Source organism: Pongo pygmaeus, chromosome 1, assembly GCF_028885625.2.
Source record: "Pongo pygmaeus isolate AG05252 chromosome 1, NHGRI_mPonPyg2-v2.0_pri, whole genome shotgun sequence".
Taxonomy (NCBI): Eukaryota; Metazoa; Chordata; class Mammalia; order Primates; family Hominidae; genus Pongo; species Pongo pygmaeus.
In genome coordinates, this window is record NC_072373.2 from 47,141,128 (window position 1) to 47,156,543 (window position 15,416).

At 41.8% G+C, this 15,416-nt stretch overlaps 1 protein-coding gene across 14 annotated transcripts in view; it reads right to left on the bottom strand.

The window, feature by feature from the left end:
• PPP1R12B (protein phosphatase 1 regulatory subunit 12B) overlaps positions 1-10,193 on the bottom strand; it is a 249,418-nt gene extending 239,225 nt beyond the window's left edge. For 10 of the 14 annotated variants that reach the window (XR_010122745.1, XR_010122748.1, XM_054461962.2 and 7 more), the window contains exon 1: positions 9,734-10,163. Coding sequence is in view for 12 of the 14 variants with exons in the window: in XM_054461962.2 (XP_054317937.1) it covers positions 9,734-10,024 (291 nt within the window). In the remaining 2 variants the exon portion in view is untranslated. Of the gene's footprint in view, positions 1-9,733 lie in introns of all 14 variants that reach the window. The other 4 variants (XM_054461972.2, XM_054461991.2, XM_054462012.2 and 1 more) reach the window with 2 other exon arrangements.
• Positions 10,194-15,416: the final 5,223 nt, after the last annotated feature.

Sequence of the window (15,416 nt, forward strand, 5' to 3'; positions counted from 1 at the left end):
ATCATTTCTAAATTTTTGTATAAACCTATTCCATAACTACAATGAAGTAGAATATTTCATTAAAAACCACATGCAAGTCAATTTCCAATACTGAAAACTAAAGTTTCAGTTTTTCTTTTTTTTACTTTTTTTTTTTTTTTTTTTTGAGACGGAGTCTTACTCTGTCACCCAGGCTGGAGTGTAGTGGTGCCATCTCGGCTCACTGCAACCTCCGCCTCCCGGGTTCAAGTGATTCTCCTGCCTCAGCCTGCCGAATAGCTGGGACAACAGGCGCGTGCGACCACGCCCGGCTAATTTTTTGTATATTTAGTAGAGACAGGGTTTCACCGTGTTAGCCAGGATGGTCTCAATCTCCTGACCTCGTGATCTGCCTGCCTTGGCCTCCCAAAGTGCTGGGATTACAGGCGTGAGCCACCGCGCCCAGGCAAAGCTTCAGTTTTTCAATTGAATTCCCTCTCATGAAACAAACATAAACTCTGCATGCCTGATAAAACTTTAAGACCCCAAATTTTACTCAAACTGGTTACAATCTAAGATCAGAAGAAACAATTTTTTTAAATTCAAAAGTAGGAAAAACCCCAACATATTCACAGACAAAAACAACATCAACAAATTGAGCAAGCATTCAATTAGCAATCCAAATGAGGCTTCAATTCCTTGTCCTATATGACATTCTGGGCCAACGTCTTAATCTGGATTTATTATTACTATGTTGAACCATTAAAGATTTATTAGACATCCCAAACCTCCATATTTCACCATCTTAGAGAAGATATATACGTAATTCTCCTCCATAAGCATAAAATAGTCTCAAATACTGATAAATATAGTACTCCCCTGACACTCCTCAAGAGCCAGAATGCTAGAACAGAAATCGGTTATGTAGCCAGTTTCCTATTATAAATTATAATAGTAACCAACTATTCTGGAGACCAATCCCAAAATTCAAGTTAGTTTCTAAATTGTATCTACTGCTAAGTAAAAGTAACAAGCAGCACAGAATCAGATATACAGTAGACACTCAAGAAATAAATGTAATGGCAGAATAAACTGTTTATTGGTACTAACCTCCCTATCACTGTCCCCCCAAGGCTGCCTTCCAGTGGAAGTGCTAATGAGTGGGAAATGGGCCAAACTAGACTGAGAAGTAAAATAAACTAGATAATCAGCCATCAGTAATAGGGACATAACTTTCTTGCCCCTACTGTCAGGTTTAATATCCTAAAATATTCTTAACTCATGAATAATGAAACCACCTGAACTAGCCAGAATTCAGCTTTTAAAGTGTCTTGTCACATATTTTGGGCCCTCATTTAAATTACAATTATACTGATGGAAAATCTATATTTTTTCTCCCAAAAGTCAACAGAAAGACAAGTTATCCTGAATGCAAAAAAACTTCATATATCCTCCACAAAAGTCTTCAAAAATATCTCTACTGAAAGTGCTCTTTCAAAGTTTAAATGACCAAATCCAACAGTCTTTTTACAGGCCTTCTCCTCAATTTCCTTTTACATTATTTACCATGCATTCCTTGAAATACCTCAATATCACTGTTTGTCGGTTCTTCTCTGTATTAGTTTCCTATTGCTGCTGTAACAAATTACCATAAACTTAGTTGCTTAAAACAACACAAATTTATTATCATAGCATTCTGGAGGTCAGAAGTCTGAATCATGGCCAGATGCGGTGGCTCACGCCTGTAATCCCAGCACTTTGGGAAGCCAAGGCGGGTGGATCACCTGAGGTCAGGAGTTTGAGACCAGCCTGGCCAACAAAGCAAAACTCCGTCTCTACTAAAAATACAAAAATTAGCTGGTCATGGTGGTGGGCGCCTGTAATCCCAGCTACTCAGGAGACTGAGGCAGGAGAATCGCTTGAACCTGGGAGATGGAGGTTGCAGTGAACCAAGATTATGCCATTGCACTCCAGCCTGGGGGTCAAGAGCAAAATGCAGTCTCAAAAAAAAAAAAAAAAGTCTGAAATCAGTCTCATTGGGCTGAGTTGTCAAATTGCTGGCAGGGCTGGTTCCTTATGTGGAGGCTCTGAGAGAAGAATCCATTTCCTTGCCCTTTTCAGCTTCTAGGGTCCACCTGCATTCCTTGGCTCACAGAACCTTCCTGGAATCCCTCCAATCTCTTGCTTCCTTCATCACATCTCCTATTCTGATTCTGCTCTCTTGCCTCCCTCTTATATGGATGCTTGTGATTACATTGGGCTCACCTGGATAATCCAGGCTAATCTCCTTATCTCAAGATCCTTAAATTAATCATATCTCCAAAGTCTCTTTTACCATGTAAGATAACATATTTACGTGTTCTGGGGATTAGGACTTAGACATTTTTGGGGCACCATTAGTCAGCCTACCACATCTTCCAACAGCTCTAACTTGAATTTCTGCATTCTCTGCCTACCAGCTGCTTGTGTTTTCTGCTCTTCTCTATATATTTTCTCCCTTTCCTCTTTCACACTCATTACTTCAACTCTCACCTTTATGCTAAAATCAAGTCTCTTGTCTCAAATATGAGAAAATTGGAGCCTAGATAGGAAAGTGACTAGCCTTGAGTCACACAGATGCCTACAGGATATTTACTTACTTACTTATTTACTTACTTACTTATTTATTTGAGACACAGTCTTGCTCTATCACCCAGGCTGGAGTGCAGTGGTGTGAACACAGCTCACTGCAGCTTGGAATGCAGTGGTGTGAACACAGCTCACTGCAGCTTCAACCTCCTGGGCTCAAGTGATCCTTCCACCTCAGCCTCCTATGTAACTGGGACTACATGTTTGCACCACCATACCTGGCTAATTTTCTTTTTGGGTGGGGAGGGGGTTGGAGAGATAGGGTCTCACTACATTGCTCAGGCTGGTCTCAAACTCCTGGTCTCCAGCAATCCTCCCACCTTGGCCTCCCAAAGTGCTGGGATTACAGACATGGGCCACCATGCTCAACACCTATAGGAGATTTCTATTTGTACGTCTTCAGGGTACCTCAGTCTAATCGTTGACTGAATACTATTTCTACCTGAATAACACAATTCTTTCAGACTCACAAGCTAGAATTGTACTACACTTTTTTCTCATCTCCATTCACTCAGCTGTTTCTCTCAACTCTGTCTCTCCATTCATTCAGAAATCCAAGTGCTGCTTCAGAATCCTAAAATACTGCTTTGGTTGGGTAACGACCCTGCTCAAACCCACAAAAATTCTCTACTAAGGAGTCCATCAAGCCACCTTGGCCTGATGTTTGATGTTCAAAGCCCTCTAGGATGTCACCCCGACTCTCTCTCATCTCTAACCCTTCAAACACATCCATTAGGATTTCCCAGTGTCCTCTGCCTACACACCACCCTCATTCCTATTTATTCGCCCATGCTGCTCTACCATCCTGGACTGCCTTCGTTTGTCCTTCCACTTAGGAACACATCCTTTCCAGGGTATCATAGAATTTGGAACTCTAAAAGGAATCTATTTTTTATTTATCTGCCTCCAAACCTGACTGTTAGTTCCTTGAGGGCAGAAATTATACCACATATATACTCTAGTACAGACTTACAATCTACCATTTAGACGTTCAATATTAGTTGTTAATTAAGAATCTAAGAAAACCTCTAGAGAAAAATATAGTGGAACATGGCCGGGCATGATGGCTCATGCCTATAATCCCAGCACTTTGGGAGGCCAAGGCGGGTGGATTACCTGAGGTCAGTGGTTCAAGACCAGCCTGGCCAACATGGTGAAACCCCGTCTCTACTAAAAATACAAAAATTAGCCAGGATGGTCTCGATCTCCTGACCTCGTGATCCACCCGCCCAAAACCCCGTCTCTACTACAAATACAAAAAAAATTACCTGGGTGTGGTGGCAGGCACCTGTGGTCCCAGCTACTTGGGAGGCTAAGGCAGGAGAATGGCGTGAACCTGGGAGGCGGAGCTTGCAGTGAGCTGCAATCGTGCCACTGCACTCCAGCCTGGGCGACAGAGCAAGACTCCGTCTCAAAAAAAAACAAAACAAAACAAAACAAAAACAAAAACAAAAAACAATTAGCCAGGCGTGGTGTCACACCCCTGTAATCCCAGCTACTCAGGAGGCTACGGCAGGAGAATTGCTTGAGCCTGGGATGCAGAGGTTGCAGTGAGTTGAGATCATGCCACTGCACTCCAGCCTGGCCGACAGAGCGAGACTCTGTCTCAAAAAAAAAAAAAAAAAAAGGAATAGTGGGACACATGTAATTAATGGCATATTATTCAAATATCAAAAACTTTACTCTAGGCCAGGCATGGTGGCTCTTGTTTGTTTAGAGACAGGGTGTCACTCTGTCGTCCAGGCTGGAATGCAGTGGCACGATCATGGCTCACTGCAACTCCAGTTCCTGGACTCAAGCTATCCTCCCGCCTCAGCCTCCCAAGTAGCTGCAACTACAGACATGCACCAACATGCCTGGCTAATTTTATTTTTTTGTAAAGACAAGGTTTTGCTATGTTGCCCAGGCTGGTCTCAAACTCCCAAGCTCAAGTGATGCTCCTGCCTCAGCCTCCATCTACTGTGATTACTGGGACAAAATAACTGATGAATGACTGTCATGAGCTGAGGGTGGGAGGAGCTGTCTACCAAGGAGCACAAAAAATCTTGAGGGTAACGGTAATGTTCTACATCTTGATTATAGTGGTGGTTCCTCAACTGTATGCATTTGTCAAAACTCTTAGGATGCTACACTACAAAGAGTGAATGTTATTGTATATAAAGTATATCTTAATTTTAAAATATTTTAAAAGAAAAAAATAAACTACTTAGTTTTATGTTAACAACAAGACCGGTCCAACTCCTTACCTTTGGCAGAATTGTGCTTAATCCATATATATTGACAGGTTGCCTATTTCAAAATACTCACAGAGTAGAAGATTCTAAAAGCCCAAATGGTCATATACAGTTATTCAGCAGGAGTTTAAGAATTGGGGAGAGGCCAGGCGTGGTGGCTCCTACTTGTAATCCAAGCACTTTGGGAGGCCGAGTGGGGAGGATTGTTTTAGTCCAGGAGTTCAAGATCAGCCCTGGCAACATAGTGAGACCCCCGCCTTTTCTACAAAAAATTTTAAAAATTAGCTGGGTATGATGGGGTGTGCCTGTAGTCCCAGTTACTAAGGAGGCTGAGGTGGGAGGATCACTTGAGCCCGAGAGGTTGCAGCTGCAGTGATCCATGGTCACACCACCACACTCCAGTCTGGGTGACAGAGCAAGACCCTGTCACACACACACACACACACACACACACACACACACACACACACACACAAAGAAGAAGAATAGGGAAGAAATTCTGCGGAACAAATGAAAGTCATTTTTATCTATACTTTAAAAAAAAAACACACAGACAAAAAGCTGAATTTCCCAATATGGCTTTGAGGTCCAACATAGTCTGATGCAACATATTAAGCAATTTGAAGAGGTAAGCTACTAAAATGGCTCAGGAGAGATGACTATTCTAGATGCACAATAATAAAGGAGCAAACAGGATTTTTCTGAATCCTATGTTGCCATGGGTCCTGACACTAAGCAGAATTCAATATTCAGGGTAAGGCAAAAGTAACTTCACAAGTGGAACCAGGAGAGGAATGAGTAATAAATTTAGAATAAAAGAGAAAAGGTTAAAAGCACAAGTTTTATTTTACCATATGAGTTAGCACACAAAATATACTATTTTATATTGAACTGAACACACATTCATCTTACTCATCTTCTGTCTCTGTCTGAATATAAATTGCTCAGCCTATCCTCCTCCCCTCACTTGTTCCCATCTCCATCTCTCTTCCTGAGAAATACGTGATTTTAGCCTCCCTAAGGCTACAGCGTCAGACTGAGGCAACTCTAGAATGACAAAGGCTTATTCAACTACAAATTGAATTCCAGTCTGGTGAGACCTTGAGGGTCCAAATTTGGACTCTGCACATTACAAAGACAGTCTGAATTTCTTTTTTTTTTTTTTTTTTTTGAAACAGAGTCTCACTCTTTTGCCCAGGCTGGAGTGCAGTGGTATGATCTCAGCTCACTGTAACCTCCACCTCCAGCGTTCAAGCGATTCTCCTGCCTCAGCCTCCCCGAGTAACTGGGACTACAGGTGTGCGCCACCACACCAGGCTAATTTTTGTATTTTTAGTAGAGACGGGATTTTGCAATGTTGACCAGGCTGGTCTCGAACTCCTGACCTCGTGATCTACCTGCCTCAGCCTCCCAAAGTGCTGGGATTACAAGTGTGAGCCACCGCCCCCGGCTGCCAGTCTGAATTTCTGAGTCAAGTATGGAATTATTCTAATCTCCTTGGTAGCCCTCCAAATGAAGACTGATCAGACTGCGCTAAGAGATAAGACCTATGGTGACTGACATCCAGCATCCCTCACCACACTCAGCACAGATTTAAGAGTCAACATAATACATGCTGAAGTAAGTAAGCATTCATTTTAATAAATCCTAGAAAAATCTCTTTTCTGAAAGTAGGCACTTGCCTCTTCCAACAGCAATAATTTGGTAGATATCATGTATCTAGGACTAGAGTATCTAAGATTATAATGCTAAGGATATCAAGATAGGTGCTAATAGTCAAACTTAATAAATAAATAAAAGAAAAATTTTAAAGTACTACTCCACATAGAATTATTAACAAATATTCCTGGCCTTACAATGTGTATACGCAAATGAAACAGAAATTCCTTTGTGGGCAAACAAGTGCTTTCAAGGGTTCTATAATCAGATTAATACCTTGTTAAGGACTCTAGGACAACACATGCATACACACCAAATCTTAATTTAGTCACTGAAATTTAGTCTGCATCAGTTTCCAAGGCTTTCATTAGAGTTGGTCTAACCTTTGAGATACTTCTTATCCCAGTCTAATGCAAGTATTATTAATAGGCCCCCTGGAGCTTGTTATCTTTGACTCAAGCACCTCGTGGTCTCAGCAAAGGCTGCCAAGAAAGAAGGTCTCTAAGTCCAAAAGAAGCATCAAGGCATCACAAGCTGCAGTGCAAATCATCTACTGTGACGTTGTAGGAGGAGAAAAATTGTCCCCCAGTATTATCTGGGGGCTTCTAACATGCCAAGACAATAATCCACAGTTGGTCAAGTGGCCATGGCCAAAAGAGAGAAAAGAAGCAATTATCCAGATAATTTATATCGTGCTTGTATAACAAATGGACATTTTAAATAAATAATTCAAATAATTGTACCACTCACTCTCCATTTCACAGAAGGTGAATCCATTGTAAAGTAGGTGGTTCAGCTACCAACAGCTCCAGTCTCACATTTGAAAATAGTCTTTTATGTACCTTAGGAGTTCTCCAGGTCGGCCATGCACGGTGGCTCATGCCTGTAATCCCAGCACTTTGGGAAGCCGAGGCGGGTAGATCATTTGAGGCCAAGAGTTTGAGACCAGCCTGGCCAACATGGCGAAACCCCATCTCTACTAAAAATACAAAAATTAGCTGGGCATGGTGGTGGGCACCTATAGTTCCAGCTACTTGGGAGGCTGAGGCATGAGAATAGCTTGAACTTGGGAGACAGAGGTTGCAGTGAGCTGAGACTGCACCACTGTACTCCAGCCTGGGAGATACAGTGAGACACTGTTGTGTTTTTTTTTTTTTTAAACAACAACAACAACAAAAACTTCTCCAAGTCATGAAGACACACATTGTAACTCTTCGGAAACTGACTTGTAATGTTCTGAAGCCAATAAAGGCCCGTTGTCTTGATTCAAAGATATAGTTTCTCAACAGACCTCAAATCTTTAAGCAGCTTAATTTTTAGCTGAATTTGTCTAGAATTGAGTACACCTGTTCAGTTCAACTTCTTGTCAGCCCTATAAATTGAAAGGAAGGCTTATATTGCATTTATAGATGTTAAAAAAAAATCCATAGCTGTCATCCCCTTCTTCTCTTATTTCAATAGATTACTAGGCCAGGCACAGTGGCTCACGCCTATAATCCCAGCAGTTTGGGAGGCCAAGGAGGGTGGATCTCCTAAGGTCGGGAGTTTGAGACCAGCCGACCTGGTTTCACCAGGTCATTATGGTGAAACCCCATCTCTACTAAAAACACAAATATTATCTAGGCGGGGTGGCAGGCACCTGTAATCCCAGCTACTCAGGAGGCTAAGGCAGGAGAATCGCTTGAAACCGGGAGGCAGAGGTTGCAGTGAGCCAAGATCTCGCCATTGCACTCCAGCCTGGGCAACAGAGCGAGACTCCGAATCAAAAAAAGAAAAAGAAAAAGAAAAACAAGAATTCACCTTCCCAAAGAGCTCAGAAATTTAAAGTTTAGAATTTAATGTGGTTCTCTTAGCTTTTATCTCATTTTACATTCAGCTCTTTATTAAGTGAGATATAGATCTCTGTGACATAAGTCTGAAAAATCCATGCCTATGGGCCACTTCTTTACTTTCTAACTTTGCACAAATAATTTTCCTGAGCTTCAGTTTCCTCACCTGTAAAATGAGAATAACAACACTACCTGCCACACCTACTTCAAAGGATCACTGCTGAAACTCACATGGGGTAAGACATATGAAATCAAACAGCAAAGCACTCTACAAATATTGGTTACACCTTAGGTGGGGAAATATTATGAGCAGGAAAAAAAATGGGTACAAAATAGGGTGAAAGAGTTTCTTCTACCTGAAATAGAAGGGTTGCAAACATAGTGAGAAGTAACTCACTATATATTGGCTAAATATATTTAGGGAAGTGGTCTGATATAAAGTTGAGTTATTATTTAGAAGTAGATTCTCATGCCAACACATTCACTTTGCACAGACGGCAGAAGAAGAAAAATACAAAAGATTAAGAGTGGGTGTCCGGCTCTCAGCTCACCAAAATAACTGATGAAGTTCCACTTGAGGAGAGAGGGGTAGTTAGTCATGGCAGTCAGTAGACAGAGAATATTGCTGCATTAGGTGATAGAAGTAAAGGTGTCGTTACCAAGCACAGATTATCCACAATCCATATAGTATAGCTATACATAGGGCATGGGATTTCTATAGAGAGCTTTAGAAAAAAAATATAATAGAAAAACTATTCCATAAGTATCAAACAGACAGAAGTAATTCAGTAACTTAGTTCTCCATAGGAAACTCTCAGGGAGGTAGCACTGCTGAGAAGAAAGTTAAGACACCTATAACAACGAGGTCTGGGGTGTTCTAGGAGCTGTAGCCTAGAGGCAACACAAACTGTTTTGAAGTACTACAAATCAACAAAACAAGAGGTGTGGTTTCAGACCTGCTTGTCTTTACCCAGTAAAGGGCTTTACTCTTTAAGTGATATAAGATATTCTATAATGGGGACACACAACTGAATTTTCTGAAAGGGCATCAAACAAATGACACTGTGCCTATGAGTGACGCGGTGTGCAGGCACGCCAACCAGACATAAGTGAAGATAACTAATCTACAGGGATAAGACCAGGGACAAAAATCACCAGTAACCATGACAACACAAGTAGGTGGAGGGAAATACAAACACTGACCAAGCAGCGGGGTGACACTATTCCTTCAGGTAGAGAGACCCTGGGGTCAGAAAAAGACTTGATTAGTGGAGGAAGCTGGCCAAGAATGAAACCGATTAGCCCAAAAGGGCAGTGTCCATGCAGGAGTCGGCGGCAACACTGGTACTCCCCACGGGGTGGCTCGCAGGGTCAAAGGCTCATCTGTAGGAGACTGGACGCCTCTAAGACCGAGAAAGGAGTTACCTGGTGCAGGGCTGTCAAGCCGTCCACGTTGACCGTGTTGATATCAGCACCTCTTGCCAGAAGCTTTCTCACCTCGTCGGTGTCCCCGCTAGAGCAGGCGGCCAGAAAGACAGCACCGTCCTCGAAGCGGACCCTGGGGCTCCCGCGCCTGGTCAGCGGCTGCCGCCCCGCGCCTCGTCGCTCCGAAGGCTCCTGCTCTGTCAGCGAGCCCCGCCAGCGCCGAAGCTGCTCTGCCCGCCGCATTCGCGCCGACTCTGCCCGCTTCCCTCCTAGGTGCTCCAGCTCCGCCATTGCGCCTGCCTCGGCAGCTGCTGCGAAAACTACCAACACTAAATTACTGTTGGGGCTCGAGTTGCCGCTGCCGCCTCTCTCAGAACCTTTTCAGCCGGGAGCAGAGGGCGGAGACCCTCGCGCCGCCATCTTTACTCCTCCCGCCAGTAGCACCGCCCGCACGCTCCCTCGGCTTCAATACGCAGGCGCTGCCCGGCCTCGGGTCATCATGGGACTCGTAGTAAGAGGCCTGCCCTAAGTGCACTTGGGGGCCGTAAGGGAACTACAAATCCCTGGATGCATCAGAAAAAAGGCGAGGACCAGCGGCTCCCTCTTTCGCCACGGGACCCAGTGGGGTCACCTTTGCCCTAAAGCTGGAACTGTCTCCTGGACTGGCGTCAGCCTCTTCCTCTGGGCATTTTGGGAGTCGTAGTTTATTCTTGTTATGACTAGTAACTAATCTTAGCTCTCTAATTATCACATCAATTCTTTGGAGTGGAAAAAGGCGGTAATTATTCCTATTTTCTGGAGGGGAGAACTAAACATCAAGTACCTAAACGACTGGATTCTATATCCTAGTTCTAAGTCTAGGGTTTTATTAACATGTGTATTAATCACAGTAAATGTGAATGTGCGTGGGGAGGAGGAGCATACATACAGATACAGTGTTACATGTTTTACATAGATACTGTCAACTTACTCCAGGCCCAGAAAAGATCTTGAAAACGATGCATTCAGATGTAGTGAAAAGAATTTAAGCTGTGAATTTAAATTGAATTCACAGCCGTAGACAAATTACTTGACTTCTCTGAGCCAGTTTTCTTATGTGTAAAATGGAAATAACATCTCACAGGGTAGTCTTGTGGATCAAATGAAATAATACATGCAAGGATGCCTAATACTATCTTTGGCACATATTGGATCCCAATAAATAATTTCTCTTCCTTCTCCTTCCTCCTCCTCCTCCTCTACTCTTTTCATATGTCTTAAATTTTTACAAGACAAAATAGATGTCTTCCATGATTTTTATTTCTTTTCTTTTGAGACAGAGTCTCACTCTGTCACCCAGGCTGAGTGCAATGGCGCAATCACGGCTCATTGCAGACTCAACCTCCTGGGCTCAAGCGATCCTCCCACTTCAGTCTCCCCAGTAGCTAGGACTGCAGGTGCCCACCACCACACCCACTATTTTTTTATTTTTTTGTAGAGACAAGGTCTCACCATGTTGCCCAGGCTGGTCTGGAACTCCTAGACACAAGCGATCCTCCTGCCTCAGCCTCCCAAAGTGTTGGTATTACAGCCCTGAGCCACTGTACCTGGCCCATGATTTTTTTTTCAAAGCTAGAGAAAGATACTATCAAGCATACTAAATTCCTAAGGTAGCAAATAGAACATTTTTATATTCACCAAGACTGGGTTATAAAACATGTATCTGTCCGATTGTTTTGTTTTGTTTTGTTTTGTTTTGTTTGAGACAGGGTCTCCCTCTGTCACCCAGGCTGGAGGGCAGTGGCATGGTCGTGGCTCACTGTAGCCTCCACCTCCCAGGCTCAAGCTATCCTCCCACCTCAGCCCCCCAGTAGCTGGGACTACAGGCCTGGCGTCACTATGCCTGGCTAACTTCTGTATTTTTTGTAGAGACAGGGTTTTGCCATGTTGCCCAGGCTAGTCTTGAGCTCCTGGGCTCAAGTGATCCACCCACCTCAGTCTCCCAAAGTGTTGGTATTACAGGCATGAGCCACCGCATCTGGCCAGTCCGGTTGATTTAATAAGTATAACCTCCAGTGCTCTAGCCCTGAACAAAATATAATTAAATGTGTTACCCATAATGAAAGAGTACATATGCAAATATTAGATTCTTTAAACATTTCTGTATGTTTAAAATTTTTCATTTAAAAAATGTTGCAAAACGATTGGGGTATTGTAAAGGGAAACTTTATTATATTCTGTTATGTGAAAATTTGCCTGTTCCTCAATTTCCCCCGAAATGAAGTGGAAATCATACACTAAGGAAACAATTAATTATTGAATTGAAAGCCTCAAAAGTGACATATAAATGTAAAAAATATTATGTTCAATAATACTGTGTCTACCCACTATATGCTTTAGTAAGTTATTCTTAAATACATTATAAATACTAATTAAACCTTATGTCAAATCTGTGTACTATGAATAACAATGTACATAAGGAAAATCAAGGTATAATAATGTATACATTATGTAACCTCATTTTCCTTGCTACATGCATTTGTTTATGGCCACCATAGAACTTGTCATGTCTCATCATTTATTGCAATTAAAAATTCTTGGCCAGACATGATGGCTCACGCTTGTAATCCCAGCATTTTGGAAGGCCAAGGCGGGCAGATCACTTAAGGTCAGGAGTTCAAGACCACCCTAACATGGTGAAACCCCATCTCTATTAAAAATACAAAAATTAGCCAGGCACAGTGGTGGGTGCCTGTAATCCCAACTACTCAGGAGGCTGAGGCAGGAAAATCGCTTAAACCTGGGAGGCAGAGGTTGTAGTGAGCCGAGATTACGCCACTGTACTCCAGCCTGGGTGACAGAGCAAGACCGTCTCAAAAAAAAATATATTCATGAGATTTACTTTGTAACATATCACAGTGCGACCTCCTCTTATTCCAATTCAGCCTCTTGCTGATAATTACTATTGCCCACAAGCTCCCAAATAGAACTCTCCCTAAAGGATAAAAGAAAAATTGATATTAAATCAAATAGGTAAGAATACTCAGCTAGAAGCCAAATCCTATTTACAGTCCTCATGCATCATTTCAATATTATGGTCCTCGTATATGATAGCTGCTCCTATATATATATAACTTTATGTTTTACTGGCATACTGGTCTTCTAATAAGGATTTTTAAACTGGAGTAAATTTTTCAGGGATCAATAATGATGCTTCTTTTGGCTGCATTATTTTGTATTCCGAATTAGGAAGCAAAAAATATCTGGTTCCAGTTGTTTAAATAAGCTAAAATTGACCCACTCCAGGTTAAATCCTTACTTTCCCAAGAGATATGAATTTAAATTTCTTTCTTTCTTTTTTGGAGACAGAGTTACCCAAGGTAGAGTGCAATGGTGCCAACATAACTCACTGCAGGCTCAAACTCCTGGGCTCAAGCAATTCTCCTCCCTCTACCTCCTGAGTAGCTGGGACTATAGGCACATAAAATTATTTTATTTTATTTTAAGTAGAGACGGGTCTTGCTATTTTGCCCAGGCTGGTCTTGAACTCCTTGGCCTCAAGTAGTCCTCCCACCTCAGCCTCCCAAAGTACTGAGATTTTAGGTGTGAGCCACCATGCCCAGCCTGAGCTTAAATTTCAACACAAATTGTCTGTTCTTCTTTTTTTTTTGAAACGGAGTCTCCAGGCTGGAGTGCAGTGGTGCGATCTCAGCTCACTGCAACCTCTGCCTCCCGGGTTCAAGCAATTCTCCTTGAGAAGCTGGGACTATAGCCACCCACCACCATGCCTGGCTAATTTTTGTATTTTTAGTAGAGACAGGGCTTCACCATATTGGCCAGGTTGGTCTCGAACTCCTGACCTTGTGATAAACCTGCCTTGGCCTCCCAAAGTGCTGGGATTAGAGGCGTGATCCACCGCGCCCAGCCAAGAATTCAATCTCAATATAAGGAAGTTCCAGGAAGCCAGAAGTATTTCCTTACCATACCTATTTTATTTGCTTCTTTTCTTTTCTTTTTTTTCCTGTGGAAGTAAGAGTGTAATACCTTCTTTGGAGATTTTACAGAAAAGTGTAAGTAGTTAAATTCCTTGGATCGTTTAAGTGCATACCTACTTGGAGATAGAGGAATATACCTCCTGGCTATATGATTATTGAAAGTAGTAATAATTATTATAATCTAATTAATTTTACAGGCTCAGCCAAAAAAAAATGCCATGAAAACATTCATCTACCTATAATGACTTGAAAAGATTTTTCAAATCAAAATCTTATTTTTTCTAAAACATCTTTCCCAAATAGGGCTTTCTGAGAATAACTTACACAATCAGCTCATTAAACAAGTATGGTAATTTAAATTTCCTAAATAAGTATTCCATTCCTTTATTATTTATTTATTATTTATTTTTGAGACAGGATCTCACTCTAGATTTGCAGTGGTGCAATCACAGCTCACTGCAGCCTTAACCTCCTGGGCTCAAGTGATCCTCTTACTTCAGCCTCCCAAGTAGCTGGGACTACAGGCATGCACCACCATGCCTGGGTAATTTTTGTATTTTTTGGTAGAGATGAGGTTTTGCCATGTTACCCAGGCTGGTCTCAAAGTCCTGGACTCAAGCGATCTGCCCACCTAGGCCTCCCCAGATGTTGGGATTACAGGCATGAACCACTGCACCTGGCTATAAGTATGCTATTCTAAAGAAAATATAAGCCTGGCCAACATGGTGAAACCCCGTCTCTACTATAAATACAAAAATTAGCCGGGCATGGTGGTGGGCGCCTGAAGTCCCAGCTACTAGGCAGGCTGAGGCAGGAGAAGCACTTGAACCCAGGAGGCGGAGGTTGCAGTGAGCGACAGAGTGAGACCCTGTCTCAAAAAAATAAAAAATAAAAAATAAAAATAAATAAGATATATTTTCATATACTAGTGAGTAAATCCTGACAAATACTACTGTATAAAAATAAAATACAATTTTTATACTTTTACAAGTACTAAGTGAGCCTGCTATGATGTGTTGTTAAAGTGAAGAAACCTTTATAAAATAATAATTTTCATAGCTACACTTTAAAAATAAATTATAACATTAGAATGTTCCATTTTAAAAAGCAGTGACATCTGTGAAAAGTTTATGAAAATCTTTTAGCCTGGCCTCTATTCCTACCAGTTAACATACCCCCTCTGGTGGACAAATGGAAACTGTACATTTAGTGTATGGGGTTCTTTCTCTTTTTTTCTTTCTCTTTGTTTTCTTCCTCCCTCTCTACCTCCTTTTCTTCCTTCCTCTTTTTTCTTCTATCCTTTTTTCTTTCCTCTCTGTTGCCAAAATTATAGGGATTTACTTGTTTTATCAAACCATCTCTCTTTTCCACCGGACTCAATACAGTTCTAAGAGACATTTTTAAGACCTATTTCTCAGAGAACGACCCAAGGAAGTAATCAATTTCAGTTCTGAAGACAGAACTGTAATTGAGATACAATTACAATTGGGGCAGGGAGAAAATAAAGACAGGTATTGAAAGGACTAAAACAGAAAACATCAGTAGTAAAATAAGCAGGAACTCAATTATGACAGAAAACACTTGACTAAATGCTGAGTAAATGCTAACAATAAATGCAAACCCCTAACAGCGAACTGGAATTAGACTGGACAAGAATGGGATTCCTTATGTTTGTTTCACAACTTTATAATAATTAGTAAACTACTGTA